Raw genomic sequence first — 24,954 nt, forward strand, 5'->3', positions numbered from 1 at the left:
TGAGACATTAAGTTAATTCCGCATTGGCCATTACAATTTGCAAATTATAATTATGGAATTACAGTCCCCAATATTGTATTACCACAAGCTAATTTGAAATTCTCTCTGAAGCGATTAAAAATATTTTTTCCCACATCTCCACCATTCTCTGGCTGCAGAAAGTGTTGTTTTCTCACATGACATTTGTTCATGTCTGACTACTGTTTATTTTTCAACAAACTTTGCTTTAAAATAGATTAAGTGGGCACATGTTGAATGCTGTTTTTGACACTTGAATAGGAACCATAAGCTGTGTTTTTCCTACAACACAATGGTCACGTTTCATAACATGGGATATCTATTTTTGAAAGCATTGGCCAGATGACTCTTTTCTATCTGCCTGACAAGGTGAATTATGAGCTGATTAAAATGGAAAAAAATAAGGGCAGTGGGAAGAAACAGTTGTTTCCCGCATTGCTGGCAGGGAAAAAAGACACTGTAAACAGTATTTACCTTATCTACCCGCTCATGACTTTATACACCTCTATAAGATCACCCTTCTGTCTTCTGCGCTCCAAAGAACAAAGTCCTAGCCTGCTCAACCACTCCCTGAAACTCAGTCTCTTGAGCACTGGCAGTGTCTGTGTAAATCCTCTACATTCTTTCCAGCTTAATGGCATCTTTACTATAATAGAGTGACCAAAACTCCACACAATGCTCCTAGTGTAGCCTCATCAACGTCTTGCACACAGCAACGTAAAATCCCAATTTCCATACTCAAGCACCAGTGAGTATTTGAAGCATATTCTGTCTTAGTTGTGGATTTCTAGCATCTGCAGAGCTTGTGATTTTCACTTAAGGGCGGCACAGTGGTGCAGCAATAGGGCTGCTGCTTTGCAACGCCAGAGACCCGGGTTCGATCCTGACTACGAGCGCTGTCTGTACAGAGCTTGCACGTTCTCCCTGTGACCATGTGGGTTTTCTCCGGGTGCTCCGATTTCCTCCCACACTACAACGACGTGCTGGTTTGTAGGTTAATTGTCTTCGGTAAAGTTGTGTATTGTCCCTCGTGTGTGTCGGATAGTGCTAGTGTGCGGGGTGATCACTGGTCGGTGTGGATTGGCTTCCATAAATTGCCCCTATAAAGTGCGTATAATACAAAAGTGGGAGAACATGGAACTGGTGTATGGATAATTGTAGGATGCCATGGACTCGGTTGGCTGAAGGGCCTGTTTCCATGCTGTCTTCTTCTTCTTCTTGTGTATGGCGTGCACAGCCTAAAGTTGTAGGACAACTAGTTCTATTTGATCTTATTTGATTGTGCAGGCTGGGTTGATTGCATTCGTCGAAACAGAGCGGACCATGTGAAGGTTGCAATCTTCCACCCCTTCCATGCTGTGTGTCTCTGAAACTAAAATCACCAAAGAGGCAGATGTTGGAAAACTTGCCGCGTGTGTAGGATGCAAGGACTGGGATAACATCAAATTTTAGATTTTAGACTTTAGAGATACAGTGTGGAAACAGGCCCTTCGGTCACCCCGTCTACTAGAACGAACCTGTACACTTACAATTTAGAGAAGCCAATTAACCTACAAACTTGCACATCTTTGGAGTAAGCAGGGAAAAACCATACGTTTATAGGGAGAATGTACAGAGATAACCGGTAATAGGATGGAACCCAAGTGCCATTATGCTGCCGTTTATGTTTAAAAACTAGTGTAGGGGTGATCATTGGTCAGTGCTGACTCCGTGGGCCGAAGGGCCTATTTCCACACTATATCACTAAACTAGACTAAACTAAAATTGACAGAGTGATTCAGGTCTCCGACAGAGCTGTGACAAGGTGTCAGCTTCTTGACTCAGAAACAAGGACGTGACCTCCTGAGCCACAGCACATATGTTCATAAGTGCATAAGTCATAGGAGCAGAATTAGGCCATTCGGTCCATCAAGTGTATTCTGCCATTCAATCATGGCTGATCTATCTTTGCCTCTCAACTCCGTTCTCCTTTCTTATCCTCATAACCCTTGACACCCTTACTAATCAAGAATCTATCAATTTCTGCCTTAAAACTACCCAATGAGTTTGCCTCCACTGCCATCTGTGGCAATGAACTCCACAGATTCACCACCCTCTGACTGAAGAAATTCCTCCTCATCTCCTTTCAAAAAGTACTTCCTTTTATTCTGAGTGTGCCCTCTGGTTCTAGACTCTCCCAATAGTGGAAACATCCCCTCCACATCCAAGCCTTTCATATTTGGTAAGTTTGAATGAGGTGACCCCTCATCCTAATAAGCTCCAGTGTCCATATATGTTAACCCAGTCATCGCCTGGATCATTCATATAATGTGTTAATCACACTGTATGATTAAAGAATCTTGTGATAGTTGGTGATATTTGGTGAGGTTTTACACATACAGCCTTCCTGGGAAGTGAGACAAGTAGAATGACTCCGAGTCCAAAATTAGCAGTGTATTCAGAATGACGATCACAGAGAAGCGGAAATAAAAATGAGGCTGTGTTGATTTTTTTGTTAACTTTGAGAGGATTAAAAATGATAGATCACCGTACATGACGTGTAATCAGAAGTTAGAGAAATTTGCAGCAAAAATGAATGTGTGGATCTAAAATTGAGATCAGATGTCATTGCCTTTCCCTCTGAACGTTACATTATGTGGACGAGGTTTCTGGTTGTCCTTTACTGATTAGCATCTTTAAAAAGAGCAATCTGAATATCTGGTTAGAAATAGAGTTCATGGCTTTAAAGATAAGTGCATGCAGAAGTGATTGAATGTGAAGCGCTGGAACTGCTGAAATGCCAGACGAGGGAAAGCCACTGGTTGAATCTGTATAATGTGAGTTGTAAGATTAAATATTTTTTCTCTGGCATTTTATTTGACATACCTTCGGGGGGGCAGCAGAATTCCTTCAGACTTGCTCTTTCACATCAATTCACAGGCAGACGCTCCTCTTTTGTCAAGTGTGTGCTTCTTTTATTAAGTGTAGACACAAGGAAGTTGGTCTGAAGAAAAGACACAAAAATCTGGAGTTACCCAGCGGGTCACACTGCATCTCTGGAGAAAAGGAATAGTTGGCGTTTCAGGTCAAGACCCTCGTTCAGACTGAAAGTCGGGGGAAAGGGAAACAAGAGATTTAACCGGTGATGTGGGGAGATATAGAAGGAATGTATGAAAGAAGCAAAAAATAATGACAACCAAATAAAGGTGGAGCCCACAATGGTCCATTGTTGGCTGTGGGCTAGGTGATAACGAGATAAACAGACAGTGAAACTCAACAAGACAATAGTGAAACTATTACGACAACTAGGGTGGGGGATGGACAGAAGCAAGAATTACTTGAGAAATCATTATTCATACTGCTGGGTTGAAAGTTTTGGTCTGAAGAAATGTTGCCTGTCCACATCCTCCGGAGATGCTGCCTGACCCACTGAGTTAATCCAGCACTTTGTTTAGTTTAGCTTAGATATAGTGTAAAAACAGGTCCTTTGTCCCACCGATTCCAGGCCAACCATCAATCACCCGTTCTATCCTATACACCAGGGACAATTTACAGAAGCCAATTAACTGACAAACCTGCACGTCTTTGGAATGTGGGAAGAAACCCGAGCACCGTCACAGGGAGAATGTACAAACTCCGGGCAGACAGCACCCATAGTCAGGATCGATCTCAGGTCTCTGGCACTGTAAGGCAGCAACTCTACCACTGCGCCACTGTGCCACTCAAGGTGTTCATGGTATATGGTACATGGTATACCACTCTGTTTTTATCTTCTTGTGTTTACCCTCCTGACAAGCTGACATTACAATGTGTACTCACGCAATAGCCAGCACTGACTGTCTCAGGTTATGAATGCCTATTGTTGTAAGGCAATGTCATCATTTTAATATGTTAGAAAGGAATCAATCTGCTACCGGGACTTTTTCAGTGGCTGAGCTGCGACAGAAGCATGACACAAGCAGAGAGTTTAAGGAGAATTAGAAAGGTGAAGAGCAAGAATGGAGAGGTGATGGGATTGAGGAAGGGAATTACAGAACTTAATTGAGATGTTGATTGTCAATGGGCAGTACAGTGGATAGAGCAGTACATCTGCTGCGTTACAGCACCAGAGATCCAGGTTCAATCCTGACGGGTGCCTCTGTAAGGTATTTGTACGTTCACCATGTGACCGCGTGGGTTTTCTCCGGGCACTCCAGTTTAATCCCACACTCCAATGACGTATAGGTTTGTAGGTTAATTGGCTTTGGTAAAATTGTAATATTGTCCCTAGTGTGTAGGGTAGTGTTAGTGTACAATGTGATCGTTGATCAGCGTGGACCCAGTGGGCCGAACTGCCTGTTTCCACGCTGTATCTCTTACATCTAAAGACTAAATGGAGACAAGTGGCACATCATGAGCTGGGGCTGGACGAAGGGAGGATTGGATGGGGGTGGTTAGAAGACTGATATTGGTATTGGTTTATTATTACCACGTGTACTGAGAAACAGTGAAAAGTTATGCAATCTAATTTTGTGTCCTTCTCAGTTCTGCGGAAGAATCCTTAGCCTAAAACATTAACTCTCCTTCTCTACCCATGATGTGGCCCGACCCCCTGAGTGGTGCCAATGCTTTCTGTTTCCAGTTTCAATTTCCATAATCTTCACCTTTGATTTGTTTTTATTTCCCCAAATTCCATCACTCGTGGTCCGATAAAGATGTTGTTACGTATCGGATGTTGCATAAGATTAGAGATTTTTTTTTAAAGTGCATGATGGATCAAGTAATGTTATCTCTCTCTTCCCTCTGTTATTTGTGGAGAGTGGTAGAGATATCCGTGAAGAACTGGTTGTCTTTGGACAAAGTGCATTTCATGGTGTGGAAACACAGAACTGCAGATGTTGCTTTATACCAAAGACAGACACAACATGTTGGAGTAACCCAAAGGGTCAGGCAATATCTCTGGAGAAAATGAATGGGTGATGTTTTGGGTTAGGGCCCTTCTCCAGACTAAAAGTAGGGGGGTGGGGGGAAGAGCTGGAAGTGGGAAAAGACCAGGCCAAATCAGGGCCGACAACAAATGACCTTGGGTAAGGAGGTGCCCTGGTAGGCCAATTGTTGGCTAGGAAAGGTGTGATCTCAAGAGGGATACAATGTGGTGAACTGTGGAACAGGTTAAATGCCTCAGGTGGAGGAAGGGGACGAGGGGGAGGGGGAGGAAAGTGTTAATGGAAGTAACTTAAAATTGGAGGAATACAACAAGACTCATAGTGGAGAACTTGAACTGACTCCAACTACATTTTGCAAACACATCCAAAATCCAGATTCATGCTGGCAGCTATCCACGCTCAAACACCTGGAGTTGATGAAAAATATGTGATCAGGTACCTGTCAAAGTTAATTCAGCGTAGAAGTTGATTTAGATCTCTGAGTCTTTCAACTATCGGCTAACAAGCCATTCCCACATTGACCTCCCAGTGGAGGAATCAGGTGTTTTAGACATTCAATGCTTCATGTTAAACTGTGCACTGCAAGCATTTTAGACATGAGTAACATGTGCAGTGAATATAACATGAAACATTGAATATGTAAAAGTACAGCACAGGAACAAGACCTTTCAGCCCACAATGTCCGTGCTGAACATGAGGCCAAGTTAAACTAATCTCCTCTGCGTGATCCATATCCCTCCATTTCCTGCATGTCCACATGCCTTTCTAAAAGTAGAAACAAGGAACTGCAGATTCTGGTTTACAAAACATACAAAAGAGTGCTGGGGTAACTCAGCAGGGCAGGAGAGTATGAATAGGTCCTACTTCAGACCAATTGACTGATTGCTTTTCTGAAAGCCTCTAAAACATCACTCACATCTTCCTGCAACCTGGTCGAGGTTTCTAGGCACTCGAATAACCAGCGAAAGCAATCCAAGTTTTGGCAATGGAAAGCCCAATCTGGAGTTAGCTCCCCTGTCTTGTTGTCCATTTTTTGGGAACACCTGTGCAAATGTCTAAAAAAAGATTTGATTCTTTATTTAGTTTAGTTTAGTTTAGAGATTCAGCGTGAGAAGCAGGCCCTTCAGCCCACCGAATCTATGCCGACCGGCAATCCCTGTACACTAACACTATCCTACCATTTCTAATCTTCACCGAAGCTAATTAACCTACAAACCTGTGCGTCTTTTTTGAAGTTTGGGAGGAAACTAGAGCACCTGGAGAAAACCCACGCGGTCACAGGGAGAATGTACAAACCATACAGACAGCACCCATAGGGTTCAGGATTGAACCCTCGTCTCTGGCGTTGTAAGGCAGCAACTCTACGCCAATGTACCGCCCTTTTGAATATTTCAATTTAAGACTTAATCGTTCTTCATCTTTTCGAGTCTTTGAAGCTGGTTGACTATATGACAGTTTCCCATTCCTTTACACAGTCCTTTGCGTTTTTGTTGAACACTGCAAGATCCTTTGAGCTGCACTGGTTGGGTAGTAGGGGGCAGACAAGGCAGTGCTGCATTGTATGGTCCTCTTCTCCACATTCACAGGTGGTTTGGCCAGTTTCATAGCCCCATCTGGCCATGGCAGCTTTTGATCGCCCTGTTCCTGTTCTCAGGCGGTTGAGCGTCTTCCACTGGACCCATGGTGCTTCTGAGTCCGGAGGGATATCGTTGATATTGGTTTATTATTGTCATGTTCTGAGATACAGTGAAAAAAATTGTTTTGTGTGCTATCCAACAGATCATACAAACCATATGTGCAATTTTACTTCGGAGTCACGTGAGTGACTACGTGAAGAACCCCGCCAGGACGCATGCATGACATATCGCTACAAGCATTGCGAAACGTCAGGCGGGGTGGAACAACGTTCCACCGCAGCGTCAGTTTAAAAAAGCCGGAACCAGCAGGTAAGAGTTACTCTGCGGTCTTTTTGTGTGTTTCCTATACCAACTTACAGGTGGGAAGCATGGACAAGTCTAAGAAAGCAACAAGGGCTGCGACAAAGCTGGTGGGGGAGGACCGCGGAGTAGCGGGCAGCCAGCAGCGGCCAGCGGCACTTGAATCACTGATAATGGGATCAGCTGTGCCCGATGTCACCTCCGCACCGGCCAGATCCACTCCGCGGCCGGGCGGTAAGGCAAGACAAAAAATTAACAAAGTCGTGGACTCAGAGGAGTCTGACTTTGAGCAACCGCGGGCGGCCAGCGACCGTGAGCGCTGGAGCCGGATGGAGCGGTGTGTGGAGCATTTTCTCCAACGTGACAGGCTCCGGGAGATGGAGTCGAGTCACTGTGGGCTCTATGGAAAACCCACAGCAGCACCTCTTGTAAGGCTGCACAGTGCTTCTCCCTCATCAGAAGGGAGCACTGGGGGTCAGTACTGGGCTGATCCTGAAGAGGGGTTCGCAGAAGAAAAATCAGTGTGCAGGGGATGCAGGAACGAGAAAATCTGCTGGACATGGTGTCCAACTTCATACAGCCAGACCAGACTGGCCAAAACCTGGAGCAAAAGCTTGCTGCCAGTATAGACTATATGTCTTTTAACCAGCTACAAGAACAGGCTGTATTGGACACCACGTCAAGACACCTGGCACCGGGCAACTGTATATCCCTGAATGTTCCAGTAGTCAATACTTGTATATGGAAACATATTGGAATAGGAGTTAGAGGCACGGATGTCAAACTCCAAAAGGTATTAAAACTCCTAACAGCAGGGATAACAGCATTCGCCCGCACAGTGGATGAGAAGGACATGTCCCAGGACCAACAGGATGCACTGGCATTGCTTTTCAACACTCAATACGAGATAAATAGCATCAGGAAGAGTGCCATCCGACCCACTTTAAATCCGAAATTCGCGGGTCTGTGCAAACCTGGGAACATAAAACCACCAATACTACTATTTGGAGGTAACCTATCGAAGCAAGTAAAGGAGCTCGATGAGGAAGCAAAAACCCTGGGACTCATAAAAGGGACTTCATCAAAAACCCACTACAGCCACAGACAGCATCCCTACGCACCCACCAGTAGAACAAGACCGACTGGTGAAAGCTTGAAGGTCCGGTACACCAAACATGAGTCTTTTAGGCCATGGCCCAGGCCGGCCTTCTTGGAAGATACGCGAACCTCCAACATCAACCAAACCACAAACCCAGACACCACCGCCTCAACATCAACGAAGGATTTACAAAAAGAAGTCTGGTTCCCTACAAAATACAGGGAGCATGGAGGTTGGGGGGAGATTACACTCCTTTCTGGATGCATGGAGCATGTTAACTACCGATACTTATATTTTAAGCAGTATCCAGGGATATACAATAGAATTTATACACAAGTACAGCCCTCCAGTTCAACATATACCGAACCGAATGTTCGTACTTTCTGGTAAAGGGAAATCAGAAGCGCATGCTGAACTGGAGAGGCTTTACGCAAAAGGTGTAATTGAAAAATCCCAACACGAACCGCTAGAATTCGTGTCCAATATATTCACCAAAAACAAAAAAGATGGTGGTTGTCGCATAATCATAGATCTGACCAAATTGAATACATTTGTACAATATATTCATTTTAAAATGGAAACCTTTGTTACTGCTAAACAATTGATTTCCAAAGGTTACTTCATGGCTAGCATCGATATAAAAGATGCTTACTATTCAGTGCCTATACGAGGTGACCACAGATGTTTCTTAAAATTCAACTGGATGGGACAGCTCTGGCTGTATAGTGCGCTGCCAAATGGGTTAACATCAGCCCCCAGACTGTTCACAAAAATTTTGAAACCAGCCCTAGCGTTTCTACAGAAACGAAAACACATGGTCATGGCATATCTAGATGACATACTTATTGTGGGCAAAACTTTGGAATTGGCCAAACAAACTGTAACAGCCACAAAACAGTTATTTGAAAAACTGGGGTTTATTATCCATCCAGTTAAATCTAAATTAACGCCTTCCACTACAATGGACTATTTGGGGTTCACCATTGACTCAGTTCACATGTCGGTGACTTTGCCAAAGGGAAAGGCTATAGACTTAATAGAGGCTTGCAATAACCTCATTGACATCAGTAAACCATCCATCAGATTGGTAGCAAAAGTAATTGGCAAAATGGTGGCTGCCTTTCCAGCCACACAATTTGGACCTTTACATTACCAAAATTTACAGAGAGCAAAAATACAAGCACTCAAAATCAATGCTGGTCATTTTGACAGACCAATGAAGCTACCAATCAAAGCTATAATGGAACTAAAATGGTGGATAGATAACATTTGGCTTTGTTTCAATCCAATCATTATCAGCAACCCTTCAATGGTGCTACAAACTGATGCCAGTGCACTTGGTTGGGGTGCCACCAATTCCATCTCCAGCTGTGGAGGTAGATGGACTGCTCAGGAGGCATCATTATTACTCACACTGGGCATAAACTACCTGGAAATGTTGGGTGCATTCTATGGCCTAAAGTCATATTGTATTGGGTCATATCACCAGCATGTTAGACTACAGATTGACAATACCACCGTGGTAGCATATATCAACCACATGGGTGGAAACAAATCGACATCATGTAACAATCTGGCTAATACAATTTGGCAGTGGTGTATCCAGAGAGATATTTGGATATCAGCTACTTACCTACCAGGTAAACTAAATTTAGTGGCAGACGCCAGGTCACGCAAATTTAATGAAAACACCGAATGGATGTTGAATAAAAAAGTATTTGCTGATATTACAGCACGATATGGAACACCAGATATCGATCTATTCGCATCCAGGCTTAATCACCAGTGATACTGAACATGGGATTAGAACCATGTATCACCATCCCGATAGACCAGACTTGTTGGTTCATCCCGTAACAAGGGATAGCCACCCATGCCATAACTATTTGAATTTATTAATTTGTAGAGGTTAAAAATACCTCTACTACAGCTGGGACTGACGGACCGAACAGTGAACATGATTTCGGCGGCCCAAAGACAGTCCACCAAAAAACAGTATCTGGTCTATATCAGGAAGTGGGAGATGTATTGTAACAAAAACAGCATCACCTACAGAGATATGAACATCCCGTCCGTTCTGGAATACCTGGCAGGCCTCCATTATGATGAGGGGCTCAGTTATAGTGCCATCAACTGCGCCAGAAGTGCCTTATCAACTTATCTATGGCAAGGAACAGAGCGTCACTCTGTTGGGACTCACCCACTGGTAACAAAACTTATGAGGGGAATTTTTAATACCAATCCCCCAAGAACCAGGTACTCCCAAATATGGGATGTGAGTATTGTCCAGAAGATGCTCAGGAATTGGTCTCCAGCAACAGCTCTGTCCCTACATAGACTGACATTAAAAACAGTCATGCTAATGGCATTGGTCACGGCACAAAGGGTACAGTCATTACATAAATTAAGACTGGACAACATGACTTCTTCATCTGAAAATATTACGTTTCATATTTATGAATTAGTAAAGCAGAACAGACAGGGATCAGCAGGCCTCAATATAGAATTTAGGTCTTACCCAACAGATGATCGTCTCTGTATAGGAAGACATTTGTCGTTATACATGGAGAAAACGAAAATCATCAGAGGCAATGATAAGGCACGTTTAGTCAGCCGTAAGTAACCACACAAAAGAGTGACGGTCCAGACCATCTCAAGATGGCTGAAACAGGTTCTAACACAGGCTGGGGTGGATACTACTATTTTTAAATCTCATTCCACCAGGGCTGCAGCTACATCGGCAGCTATGCAGTTGGATGTACCAATGGACCAAATCCTCAAGGCAGCAGGATGGTCAGGGGAAAAAACATTCCAACTATTTTATAATAAACCAGTCATGAAACCTGGAACGCCTGCGGCCTACACCAGCCTGAAGCCGCGGTCTCCGGTGGGGAAGAGCCGATCCTGGACTTACCTTGCCTTTGACTTTGTCCCTTACCATCTGGACGCCCGCAGCAACGGCTGCAGAGGGTGGAGGTCCCGACCACGGGGGAAAATGGAGGAGGTCTGGCCAAGTTCTGAGCCTTCCACCACAGTGATGAATGCTGTGGTGGATGTTTGTGTTATATTTTTTATTGTGGTTGTGTGTTCTTTATTATTGTACCGCTGCTGACAACCCAAAATTCCACCGACCCTGGTTGTGTGGTAATAAATTCTATCAATCCATCAATCAATCAATCAGAAACAAGTTCTGTAATTTAATTTACCCCATAAATAGGGGTTATAATTTGTGTTAATAAATTCCATGGATTTTAATGTCGGATTTATGTCTAAATTATGTTGACACAATTCCTCCTACAGTCATTAAGGCAGATGTGATGCATGGACTCGTTTCCACGGCATGAAATCACAGAGCTTTGAAATCTTCACGTAGTCACTCACGTGACTCCGAAGTAAAATAGTAAGATTAAACGAGAACTTACCAGTTCGAAGTTTGATCATTATTTTATGAGGAGTACGTTGAGGGAATACGTGCCCTCCGCTCCCACCCATGATCATATACTCAACTGGTATTTCTTTCTCTAATCTTACTATGTTTAAGTCATTACAGTTATCTGTGATTTCACACCGCTGCTTTGAAGAATGACACGCATGCGTCCTGGCGGGGTTCTTCACGTATTCCCTCAACGTACTCCTCATAAAATAATGATCAAACTTCGAACTGGTAAGTTCTCGTTTAATCTTACTATTATATTATACATGAGTATGTCAATTGGTGTGAAAAGAGGAAATGGAGGGCGGAATATAGGGTAATAGCCACAAAGAAAGTGTAGATTTAAAAAAAGGTGCAAGACTGCGACAAGATAGATTGGGTGATCGGGGATACATCCTTAGCATATGAGAGGTCTGTTCCCGAGTGTGATGACAGCGGAAAGAAAGTCTTCATGAACCCGGTGGAGCGTGCTTTCATGCTTTTGTATCTTCTGCCCAATGGAAGAAGGGAGAAGAAGGAATGAAGAAAGGGGCGAGTGGTCATTTGGCTTATTAAAAATAAAACCGTGAGGGTATCATTCGGGTATAGCTTGTGCTGGAATAGATCTTGCCCAAAGGTTCTTGAGATTATAAAGCTAGGTCTACATAGCTTGAATTGCATTGTGTAATTGTGTGCATTCACTGTACAGAAGGGAAGATTCATTGATATACTGTATGAGGTGAAAATCAAGGTGAAATCCTTTGTCTATCTGTTCCCTACAACTCCCTGGCAACATTGAATGAGTCCTTTGTTCAATTTGATTGCAGACACCTGCAGATGTTGTATAATGATTGCATTGCCTATGTCTTTCACTATTTCAAAAACTATTGTGCTGGTTCAGATAATAGCAAAGGCTTTTCAAACGCTGACTCTGGAAAATACAGTCAATCAAAAAGCTTTTTGTTGAAGATAGCATTTCGTATTTCACTCATAGATTTTCACAATACAAGATGGTGGCAATGTTCAAAATAGTAATTGGTTGCCTGATGCAACCAGACTTGACTTGTCACAATGGTGCTTTGTTCACCCAATAACATAGAAAATCTGTTGAATATTGAACAGGAAAGCTTAAGTAATTTTGTGTGTCACTAATGACTCAATATACAACAATTGTTGGTTTAGATTCATACACCTTGTGCATTATTAAAGGTAATCCATAGCATTGAAGATATTCCACATGGATAGATTGCATGCCCTTTGCAAGGGAACTCGGTATTCTTCAATCTCCCCCCCCCCTAAACATCCTCTTCCCTGCCATTCCCCACCTGAATTCTCACATTTTTTCCCTCCACTCACCCATCCACTCCAGGCAGAATTAAGTCTTGGTCAATAAGTGGCAGGAAATATTCATAATATACAAGTGAACATGCAACTACCTCTGTTTCTCTTGACTTCATTCAATTGCTACCATCAACACCTTGGGATTATCATTGACCAGATTTTTGGGCCAGTCGTATAAATATGGTGACTAAAAGACTAGGTCGAAGACTGGCATCCTATGACGAAGGATTCATTTCCTGGTTACACAGGCATTCCAGAATCTACAAGTTTAAGATTGTGTTGCTGTGTTGGAATAGTTTGAGTTTGTCTAGTTGTGTGCTGGTCCAATAACTCTTGTGCCTTTATGCCTATTCACCAAAAAACACTCAAATTGAGATGCATCGTAGCATTGTTTAGGAACAGCTCCATCCAAGACCACGAGAAATTGCAGAGAATTGTGGACATAACCCAGACAACCACACAAACCAACCTCCCTTCCATTGACTCCATGTATACCTGATGCTGCCTCTGCATGGCCACCAGCATAATCAAGAACTACTCTCACTCCAGTCTCTTCCTCTTCTCCCCTCTCCTATCAGGCAAAAGGTACAGAAGTGTGAAAACGCATATCTCCAGATTCAGGGACAGGTTCTTCCTATCTGTTGTGTGAACCATCCTATCGACACCTAGAGAGTGGTCCTCAGCTATTATTTACCTCATTGGAGACCCTCAGTCTATCTTTAATTGGATTTTTTCTGGACTAAAACTATCTTGCACTAACATTTCCCTTTATCATGTATCTGTACGGTGTGGATGGCTCTATTGTAATCGATTGTAGTCTTTCCACTGACTAGTTAGTGTGCAACAAAAAGCATTTCACTGTACTTAGATGCACGTGATAGTAAGCTGAACTAAACTAGAATAATAGCAGCTCATCTCAAAATATTGCTTTGTGTAAACAAAGCAGTCAAAGGCAAAAGGTCAGAGCAAAGACACCCCTAACCAATTCAGAGAAAACATAATTTAGCAAATTGGGTCTTAATTCCCCGAGTTCCTGATCTCACAGTATCCATGTGTATAAACCCGGCAACATGCATAGATCAGAAGGTTCATCTTTGAAGTCATAAGATTTTCCGACACAAAAGCATCTGCATTATGTAAGAAAACCAAAGCTTCAATCTGTGGCTGGGGTGACAGCTCTCTGATCTTTGCGAAGGAAAGTCAGAGATTTAAGTCCCACTTTGGAAAAAATGGTCTGATATACCAGTGCAACGGGATCATGCTAAGGGATCGATGTTCTGATCGAGGCACCAGGTTCTGGATGGAGCATTGAATTGAGCTACTACCTCATTCCTTGTTTGTTGTTTTGAAATGGATAGAGTCATACAGTGTGGAAACAGACCCTTCGGCCCCAACTTGCCCACTCCGACCAATATGCACCATCTACACCAGTCCTACCTGCTTGTGTTTGCCCCATATACCTCTAAAAATTTCCTATCCGAGTACATGTCCAAACATCTTTTCAACGTTGTAATAGTACCTGCCGCAACTACCTCCCCTGGCAGCCTGTTCCATGTACCCACCACCCTCTGTGTGAAAAGGTTGCCCTTCAGGTTCCTATTAAATCTTTCTCTTCTCATCTTAAACCTATATCTTCTGGTTTTTGATTCCCCTACTCTGGGTAAAAGATTCTGTGTATTCACCCTATTAATTCCCGACATGGTCTTATACTGCATTTCGTTGTAACTGCATTTCGTTGACTCTGTACTGTACACTGACACTGACAATGAAAGTTGAATCTGAATCTGAATCTGAATCTGATACACCTATATTATTGTGGGGGTGATTAGTGACAAGAATTGCCCAGTCAAATTGCTTGATTAATGGCATTTCAATAGGCAAAATGTGCTCACAATTTTTAAACATGCTCAATTTTGTTTATTCATCCTCTATTTACATATGAAAAAGGTTTAATTGTTCCTTTTCAAATCCAGTTTCAAGTTAAGGTTCAAGTAAAAGATGATGTACGTTTATTACATATTAGTAAAACATTAATACACTGTTAGAACCATTAATGTAGAATTAATCGATGCGCAGAGTTTCTTGAGAAAACCTTAAAGGGAGATGAGCAATGCTAAATCACATTGTTGTGGTGCCATTACCATTGAGAAAACATAATTACTAAATGCATGTTTAGGCAAGTATGAACGTGGATATATGAATTAATAGAACAATATGCTGCCAATAGATTTTAAATGTATAATAGGCATTCTTCAACTAAAATAACATGTATTTGCATGGTGATCGAGTCAAAGAGTCAAAAAGAGTGGAAACAGGCCCTTTGGCCCAACTTGCCATACTGACCTTCATATACCATTCGCCCAAATCCCTCTAACCTAAACCTAATCTCATTATTATCCATATACATGTATAAATGTTTCTTAAATGTTGCGATAGTACAATGACATCCTCCAGCAGCTTGTTCCATATACCCACTGTGTAAAAAAGTTACCCCTCAGGTTCCTGTTAAATCTTTCCCCCATCACCTTAAATTGTTGTCCTCAATTCCTCTAATTTTGTGCGCTTTCCCGATCGGCAAAATTTTGTGTGCTTTCCCGATCTATTGAATTTTGTACACCTCTATAAAATCACCCCTCATCCTCCTGCGCTCTGAGGAATATAGTCCTAGCCTGCTCAACATCTCCCTTTAGCTCAGGCCCTCGAGTCCTGGCAACATCCTAGTAAATCTTCTCTGCACTCTTTCCAGCTTGACAACATCTTTCCTATAACATCGTGACCAAACCTGGACACAATATCTAAATGAAGAAGTATCCCAGCCCAAAATGTCAGCCATCTTTTTTTCTCCAGATTTGCTGCCTGACCCGTTGAGATACTCCAGTGCTTTGTGTCTATCTGTACAATACTGGCCACACCAAAGTATTATGTATCTGCAACATGACTTCCCAACAAGTATACTCAATAGAAACTGCAATGTGTAGGAAGGAACTTGCAGATGCTGGTTTACACTGAAGATAGGCACAAAATGCTCGAGTAACAGAGGCACAGGCAGCATCTCTGGAGAGAAGAAATGGGTGACGTTGTTGTGAAGTCTTTGAAGACTCTTCTTCTTGAGGTAAAATGTTGACACCAAACCGCATCGTAGGATAGGTAACCCAGATCTTGGTCAAATAAGTTGTGAGAGAGAGGAGGCCATGAGGAAGGGAAAAGGGTTTAAGGAGACAATTCTAGAGAGTGTGGCCCAGTAACCACAGTGGGATGGAAGCCAATGGTGCAGCAAATATAATCAGGTTTGCGTGAGAGGTCAAAATTAGATGCCTCAAGGGGGTTATGGTGACAGAGAAGGAAGATGCCAATATGACAGTAAAACACTCTTGACCCTTGTCTGTATGGAGTTACTACATTCTTCCTGTGACCGTGTGGGCTTTCTCCAGGTGCTCCGGTTTCCTCCTTCATTCCAAAGACGTACAGGTTTGTCAGTTAATTGGCTTTGGTAAAATTGTAGAATGGCCCTAGTGTGTAGGATAGTGCTAGTGTACTGGGTGATCGCTGGTTGGCTCTCTCAGTGGGCCAAATGGCTTGTTTTCATGCTGTATCTCTATAGTCTGAAGTACATTTTAAAGCCAAGAAGCTGATGATACATCAGACCTCTGGAACAGAGGTTGAGGGGAGACTTGATAGAAATATATAAAATTAAGAGAAGCATAGATTGGGAAGACAGTCAGACCATTTTCCCAGGGTGGAAACGTCCAATACTAGAGGGCATAGCTATAATGTGAAAGGGGAAAAGTCTAGTGGAGATGTATGGAACAAGTTTTTGACACAGAATGGTGAGTGCCTGAAACGCATTGCCAGGGATGGTGGGGAAGGCAGATATGATAGTGGTGTTTAAGAGGCTTTCAGATAGGCACGTGAAAGTACGGGGAATAGAGGGATATGGATCATGTATGGATCATGTACAGGGAGATGAGATCAGATTAACAACATCATGTTCAGCACAAACATTGTGGGCTAAATGGCCTGTTCCTGTGTTGTACTGTTCTATGTTTTATGTTCTATGATAGTTAGCAGGTTCCAGTGATAAGGAATATGTTATATACCAAAGATACAAAATGCTAGAGTAACTCAGCGGGTCAGGCAGCATCTCTGGAGCCGTACGCCTCAAGCGACCACGTTTGGTCGCGCTAGACGCATGCAGTCGCATGCTGGTGGGACAGGCCCTTGACCTATTTATTTTCCCACTCAGTTTCTCCAACATTTTGTGTCTATCTTTGGCTCTCGTGATAAACTTGGTCCAACCAGTCTGACCCCACTAACGTGATTAGAATCGTATGATCCTTGCTTTAATATGTGTGCCTAATAATATTTGTTCAATCCCTTGTTGGATGAGTTGAAAGTATTTTATCATCATATATCTTATTTGCAGCAGCACAACAGTTGTGTAAACAAAGTATTCAATGAAATGTTCAGTGGAATGGCATGAGGTGATATGGAGAGTAGAGATTTGTGTAAAGAGATTTGAAAAAAACCGTCCCGACCCAAAATATCACCTTTCCATGTTCTCCAGAAATGCTGTCTGACCAGCTGAGTTATTCCAGCACATGTGTCTTCTTTTTCCTTTTTTGTGCAAAGAAATATGGATAAGACAAGTAAACAAAAGCACTCCATACTCCCAGGGCAGTATCTGGTTAAAGTTAATGTGACCTACACTAAGAGTGTTCTCTCCAAGTGCACTGTTTTGGAAAAGCTAATTCAGTTAATAAATCACCAATTCAGCGCAGGTGTGACATATTTCCTGAATCTTGTTAGAGATTTGTGTCAACTAGTTCAGGGAACTTTCATGTGAATGACCTGCCTTCCTAGTTTTGAATATTCTGAGTTGCTTTTGAATAGACAGATTATTGTCTGAGTTGTTCTTAATCTGTGTGAAATTGGAATGCGTTGCTCACAGCTATCCAACTGAGAGCCCTCAAAAATATACACTGCAAGCTCAGGGCAATCACAAATCCTCAGCTGTTTGAAGGTGACTTGATTTTTTTGTTGTCTCGGTACCTAGTCATGAATTCACACAGTGTGGAAACAGAACCTTCGGCCCAACTTGCCCACACCGGCCAACATGCCTCATCTACATGGCCCATGTCCCTCTAACCTGTCCCATCCATGTACCTGTCAAGTGTTACTTAAACATTGCGATAGTCCCTGCAATACATACACCCACCACCCTTTGTGTTAAAAAGTTACCCCCTCAGATTCCTATTAAATCTTTTGCCCTTCACCTTAAACCTCTGGTTCTCAATTCCCCTGCTCTGGGCAAGAGACTCTGTTCATTACTATGTCATAGTGTTGTTATTTCTGGATTGTTAAATTTTGTAAGAAATTTGCTATTTTTTGCCATCCTTCTGCTGAGCTCTGAACTCAATTCATTTCAACCGAACCTTATTGTTTTACTAACAATTTAATTGTCATTTTTTCAGTTAGTTTTTGTTTACTTTTACCACCTTATTAGTGTCTCATTTCGCTTTTCTTTTGTTCCTTTTGTTTTTTTTTCATCCATTTGATCTCATTTCGCATTGGTTGCTACAGCTAAGTTAATCTTAACATCATCCTGAGGGAAGTCCCAAGCATTCAGGTATGTTGCAAGTTAAAGTTCGATCCATTAACTTTTGAATAAGCATCCACAATGTTTATTGAATGCATTTTGCTTCACTTATGTTTTGTTTTGTTCCAAGCTTATTTGGAACTTTTTGTTCATAATTACCTGTAAGTTATTCCCTGGTCAAAAGCAGTAACCAGATTATTCAGCATCTGAGGTAGCTTTAATTTTGCTGCCAAATTGATTCAGTAAACTCTAATTTCAGAATGCAAAGCTAATATTGTATTTTAATAGGCATGCCACTGTATTTAACCAGGTAAAAAATTAAGTTAAGTGTATTTCAAAGTCAATGTCAAAGTCAAATTTATTCGTCACATGCACCAACGAAGGTGCAGTGAAATGAATTTGCCAGCAGCAATACACTTTAAAAAAAAAACACACAATACACAGTAGAATTTAACACAAACATCCACCGCAGCATTCTTCACTGTGGTGGAAGGCAACAAAGTTCAGTCAGTCCACAGAGTGTGGTGAGGTACATGGAATGCGCTGCCGGGGGTGGTGGTATAAGAGACTTATGGATAGGCACATGGATATGGAGCGATATGGATTATGTGCAAGAAGATAAGTGTTGGTCTTGGCATCATGTTCGGCACAGGCATAGTGGGCTGAAGGACAGCACAAATTCCATGCAGACAGCACCTGAGGTCAGGATCGAACTCTGGTGATGTGAGGCAGCGGCTCTACCAGCTGTGCCACCTTGGAAACAACCTAAGGCATTTATTCATTGTGCCACCTTGGAAACAACCTAAGGCATTTGCAATCGATGAAGCAACCACTTACTAATTTGAAGTTACGTTCAAGAATCCTCCCAAAACTATGAAAACAGAACTGAAGTTATAACAACCATAAATCAGCATGTACAACCAGTGCCTCCAAAACAACCCACAGCAGTATATCTCTTTTTTTAAACATGAAAAATCCATTTATTTTTACCATCATTCATGTGCATGGATCGGTTCACTTTTAAGAACCTCAGATGGTTTTAATTTTTAATATAAATTATAAATAGAGCATTAAATTCATTTAAAAACACAAAATTATCAGCAGATCACTTCAAGGATATTTATTTTAAACTGTAATGCAACATGAGAAGAATTAATTCCTTTATTATGAGCCGATTGTCAAGAGATCCTCCACTGGGGATTTGATCGCATGAACACAAAGAAAATGATTCCACATCTATAGCAGAGCATAACTAGAAACCATTGATATAAGCACAAAGTCCTGGAAGAAATCATCAGGTCAGGCATCATCAGATGGAATGGACAGGCCAGGTTGAGATCCTTCCACAGATTGTGGAAGGGTCTCAACCAGAAATGTCACCTGCCCATTCCCTCCATCGACTCCACCTGAGATGGCGTTAAAGCACTCTTTTAAATCTTTATTTCAGCAGCAGCGTTTCTATCTTTAATCAGACTTTATTGGACTTTATCTTGCACTAAATGTTATGCCCTATATCCTGTGTCGGTATACCGTGATTGTACAGGGCCCTAGTGAGACCGCACCTGGAGTATTTTGTGCAGTTATGACAATAGACAATAGGTGCAGGAGCAGGCCATTTGGCCCTTTGAGCCAGCACCGCCATTCAATGTGATCATGGCTGATCATCCCCAATCAGTACCCCATTCCTGCCTTCTCCCCATATCCCCTGACTCTGCTATTTTTAAGAGCCCTATCTAGCTCTCTCTTGAAAGCATCCAGAGAACCTGCCTCCACCGCCCTCTGAGGTAGAGAATTCCACAGACTCACCACTCTCTGTGAGAAAAAGTGTTTCCTCGTCTCCGTTCTAAATTGCTTATTCTTAAACTGTGGCCCCTGGTTCTGGACTCCCCCAACATCGGGAACATGTTTCCTGCCTCTAGCATGTCCAAGCCCTTAACAATCTTATATGTTCCAATGAGAATCCCTCTCATCCTTCTAAACTCCAGAGTGTACAAGCCCAGCTGCTCCATTCTCTCAGCATATGATAGTCACGCCATTCCGGGAATTAACCTTGAAACCTACGCTGCACTCCCTCAATAGCAAGAATGTCCTTCCTCAAATTAGAGGACGAAAACTGCACACAATACTCCAGGTGTGGTCTCACTAGGGCTCTGTACAACTGCAGAAGGACCTCTTTGCTCCTATATTCAATTCCTCTTGTTCAAGGTCAACATGCCATTCACTTTCTTCACTGCCTGCTGTACCTGCATGCTTACTTTCATAGACTGATGTACAAGGACCCCCAGATCCCGGTGTACTTCCCCTTTTCCCAACTTGATGCCATTTAGATAGTAATCTGCCTTCCTGTTTTTGCTACCAAAGTGGATAACCTCACATTTATCTGCATTAAACTTCATCTGCCTTGCATCTGCCCACTCCCCCAACCTGTCCAAGTCACCCTGCATTCTCATAGCATCCTCCTCACAGTTCACACTGCCACCCAGCTTTGTGTCATCTGCCAAATTTGCTAATGTTACTTTGAATCCCTTTATCTAAATCATTGATGTAGATTGTAAATAGCTGCGGTCCCAGCACCGAGCCTTGCGGTACCCCACTAGTCACTGCCTACCATTCTGAAAGGGACACATTAATCCCTACTCTTTGTTTCCTGTCTGCCAACCACTTCTCTATCCATGTCAGCACTCTACCCCCAATACCATGTGCCCTAACTGTGCCCACTAATCTCCTATGTGGGACCTTATCAAATGCTTTCTGAAAGTCCAGGTACAGTACATCCACTGGCTCTCCCTTGTCCATTTTCCGAGTTACATCTTCAAAAAATTCGAGAAGATTAGTCAAGCATGATTTCCCCTTCGTAAATCCATGCTGACTCGGACCGATCCTGTTATTGCTATCCAAATGTGCGGCTATCTCATTTTTATAATTGACTCCAGCATCTTCCCCACCACTGATGTCAGGCTAACTGGTCTATAATTCCCCATTTTCTCTCTCCCGCCTTTCTTAAAAAGTGGAATAACATTAGCTACCCTCCAATCCACAGGAACTGATCCTGAATCTATAGAACATTGGAAAATTATCACCAATGCATCAATGATATCTAGAGCCACTTCCTTAAGTACCCTGGGATGCAGACCATCAGGCCCTGGGGATTTATCAGACTTTAGTCCCATCAGTCTATCCAACACCATTTCCTCCTAATGTGGATTTCCTTCAGTTCCTCTGTCACCCCAGATCCTCTGGCCACTACTATATCAGGAAGATTGTTTGTGTCCTCCTTAGTGAAGACAGATCCAAAGTACCTGTTCAACTCATCTGCCATATCCTTGTTCCCCATAATAAATTCACCTTTTTCGGTCTTCAAGGGTCCACCTTTGGTCTTAACTATTTTTTTCCTCTTCACATACCTAAAGATGCTTTTACTATCCTGCTTTATATTCTTGGCTAGCTTACCTTCGTACCTCATCTTTTCTCCCCGTATTGTCTTTTTGGTTATCTTCTGTTGTTCTTTAAACATTACCCGATCCTCTTGCTTCCCGCTCATCTTTGCTACATTGTACTTCTTCTCTTTAATTTTTATACTGTCCCTGACGTCCCTTGTCAGCCATGGTCGTCCCTTTCCCCCCTTGGAATCTTTCTTCCACCGAGGAATGAACTGATCCTTCACCTTCTGCATTATTCCTAGAAACACCTGCCATTTTTGTTCCACTGTCATCCCTGCTAGTGTATCTTTACAGTCAACTTTGGCCAGCTCCTTCCTCATGGCCCCATAGTCCCCTTTATTCAACTGCAACACTGACACCTCCGATCTACTCTTCTCCCTCTCCAATTGGAGAGAACCTGACCATGTTATGGTCACTGCCTCCTAATGGCTCATTAACCTCGAGGTCCTTTATCAAATCCGGTTCATTACATAACACTAAATCCAGAATTATCTTCTCCCTGGTAGGCTCCAATACGAGCTGTTCAAAGAATCCCTCACAAAGGAACTCTACAAAGTCCCTTTCTTGGGGTCCAGTACCAACCTGATTTTCCCAGTCTACCTGCACTTCCCATAACAACCACAGCATTACTTTTGCTACTTGCCAATTTTAACTTCTGATTCAACTTGCACCCGATGTCCAGGCTACTGTTTGGGGGCCTGTAGATTAGTCCCATTAGGGTCTTTTTACCCTTACAATTCCTTAGTTCTATCCATACTGACTCCACATCCCCTGTTTCAATGTCACCCCTTGCAAGGGACTGAATTTCATTCCTCACCAACAGGGCAACCCCACCCCCTCTGCCCACCTGTCTGTCTTTTCGATAGGAGGTATACCCTTGAATATTCAGTTCCCAGCCCTGACCCTCTTGCAGCTATGTCTCAGTCATTTCCACAACATCATACTTGCCAATTTCTAACTGAGCTTCAAGCTCGTCCACTTTATTCCTTATACTTTGCGCATTCATATACAGTACTTTGACCTCCGTATTCACTTCCCCCCTCGCAATTGGCCCTGACCTTACTCTGTTGTCCATTCTCAAGCTTTCCTTCCCATTAATTAGAGAATCTTTTGTCATTTTTCCTGTAGCCACTTCCCCTTCAACTCCATCTTTATACCCCCAATTTGTCAATCCCTCCCCCCCCACTATTTAGTTTAAACCCACATGTATAGCCCTAGCAAACCTTCCTGCCAGAATGTCGGTCCCCCTCCAGTTAAGGTGTAACCCGCCCCTTTTGTACAGGTCACCCCTACCCCAGAAGAGATCCCAGTGGTCTATAAATCTAAATCCTTGCTCCCTGCACCAGCCCCTCAGCCACACATTCAGATCCCCTATCTCCCTGTTCCTGTCCTCACTAGCACGTGGTACTGGGCTCAAAATTTTGGGCTCAAAATTTGAGGAAGGACATTCTTGCTATTGAGGGAGTAGGTTCATGAGGTTAATTCCCAGGATGGTAGGACTGTGATATGTTAATAGAATGGAGCGGCTGGGCTTGTATACTCTGGAATTTAGAAGGATGAGAGGATATCTTTTTTTAAACATATAAGATTATTAAGGGTTTGGACACGCTAGAGGCAGGAAACATGTTCTCGATGTTGGGGGAGTCCAGAGCCAGGTGCCACAGTTTAAGAATAAGGGGTAAGCCATTTAGAATGGAGATGGGGAAAAATGTTTTCACCCAGAGGTTTGTGAATCTGTGGAATTCTCTGCCTCAAAAGGCAGTGGAGGCTAATTCTCTGGATGCTTTCAAGAGAGAGTTGGATAGAGTTCTTAAAGATGGCAGTCAAGGGATATGGAGAGAAGGCAGGAACAGGGTACTGATTGTGGATGATCATCCATGATCACAGTGAATGTCGGTGCTGGCTCAAAGGGCCGAATGGCCTACTCTTGCACTTATTGTCTATTGTCTATTGATTGTAATCATGTATTGTCTTTCTACTTACTGGATAGTACACGACAAAAAGCTTTTCACGGTACCTCGGTAAAGGTGTGAATGATAAACTAAGCTAATCTAAAGATGCTGCTTGACCTTCTGAGTTCCTCCAGCACTTTGTGTTTTGCTCAAGATTCCAGCATCTGCAGTTCCTTGTATCACCATTGATATCAGGTAATCACTGGGAAATTGAATAAAGAATTCAGAAGAAACTTATTTTTCCAAAGAACTGAGAGAATGTTGAACCATAGAGAATGATTCAGATTGCAGCATTTGTAATTTAAAGGGGAGAATAGAAGCGAGGAAGGAAGGAACAGAGGGTTTCACTGATCGTTTTAGATGAGGAAACATATGAGAAGCTGTTGGGCACGGTGCCATGTTCGTGTACCACATCTCCATAGTAATCCTGTGTGCATCAACGATAAATTACATCTGAATACTCAGGGCGGCATAGTGACACAGCGATAGAGTTGCTGCCTTACAGCACCGGAAACCCAGGTTCAATCCTGACTACGGGTGCTGATGTACGCAATTTGTACATTCTCCCTGTGATTGCGTGGGTTTTCTCCGGGTGCTCCAGTTTCCTCCCACACTCCAAATAAGTGCAGGTTTGTAGTTTAATTGGCTTCTGTAAATCGTAAATTGTCCCTAGTATGCAGGATAGTGCCAGTGTATGGAGCGATCGCTGGTCGGCACAAACTTGGTGGGCCGAGGGCATGTTTTGACTGTATCTCTAAAGTCTAAAGTAAAGATACTAGGCAAATTAATTTCACAAAAATATCTGAAGTGTGCATGCTGTCATGGCCACCAGCAATATATTTATCTTACACAACCAGGATTAAAAAATATATGCAATGGAATGATCAGAAGAATTTGCCCTTCCCATCAATCTATGTATTTCTAATGCTCAATAAAGAATATTATTACCATCACTATTATTCTCATAAAATAATCAATAAAACTATGATCACCCATCTCAAATAATATTTCACTTTTTTATGCTTGAAATTCTCATTCTTAATGACGTCCCATAGATTTTATGCTCCTTCACTCTCCCTATATATCCATCTCCAATTCAACAACTCCCTAGTGCAGGCTAAGCCGAGAGATGCATATCCCACTCAACCCTTTCATTAACTCATTCATTTGTAAAAATGCCCTCAACCTTCTTTGCTCTGCACACTGGAATTTCACTTTTATACCCCTCTGCCTCTCCATCTAAGTCTCTCATACT

The 24,954-nt window shown here is 42.6% G+C and overlaps 1 protein-coding gene across 2 annotated transcripts in view; it reads left to right on the top strand.

The window, feature by feature from the left end:
• ccser1 (coiled-coil serine rich protein 1) overlaps window positions 1-24,954 on the top strand; it is a 1,210,497-nt gene that overhangs the window by 1,079,812 nt on the left and 105,731 nt on the right. The window contains exon 10 of one of the 2 annotated variants that reach the window (XM_033022389.1): window positions 18,292-18,337. The exons of the other annotated variant lie outside the window; for it this stretch is intronic. Coding sequence (XP_032878280.1) covers window positions 18,292-18,300 — 9 coding nt within the window. The 3' untranslated portion in view covers window positions 18,301-18,337. The remainder of the gene's footprint in view (window positions 1-18,291; window positions 18,338-24,954) is intronic. 2 annotated transcript variants of the gene reach the window in all.

The sequence above is a fragment of the Amblyraja radiata genome, chromosome 1, assembly GCF_010909765.2.
Source record: "Amblyraja radiata isolate CabotCenter1 chromosome 1, sAmbRad1.1.pri, whole genome shotgun sequence".
In the NCBI taxonomy this organism is placed as follows: Eukaryota; Metazoa; Chordata; class Chondrichthyes; order Rajiformes; family Rajidae; genus Amblyraja; species Amblyraja radiata.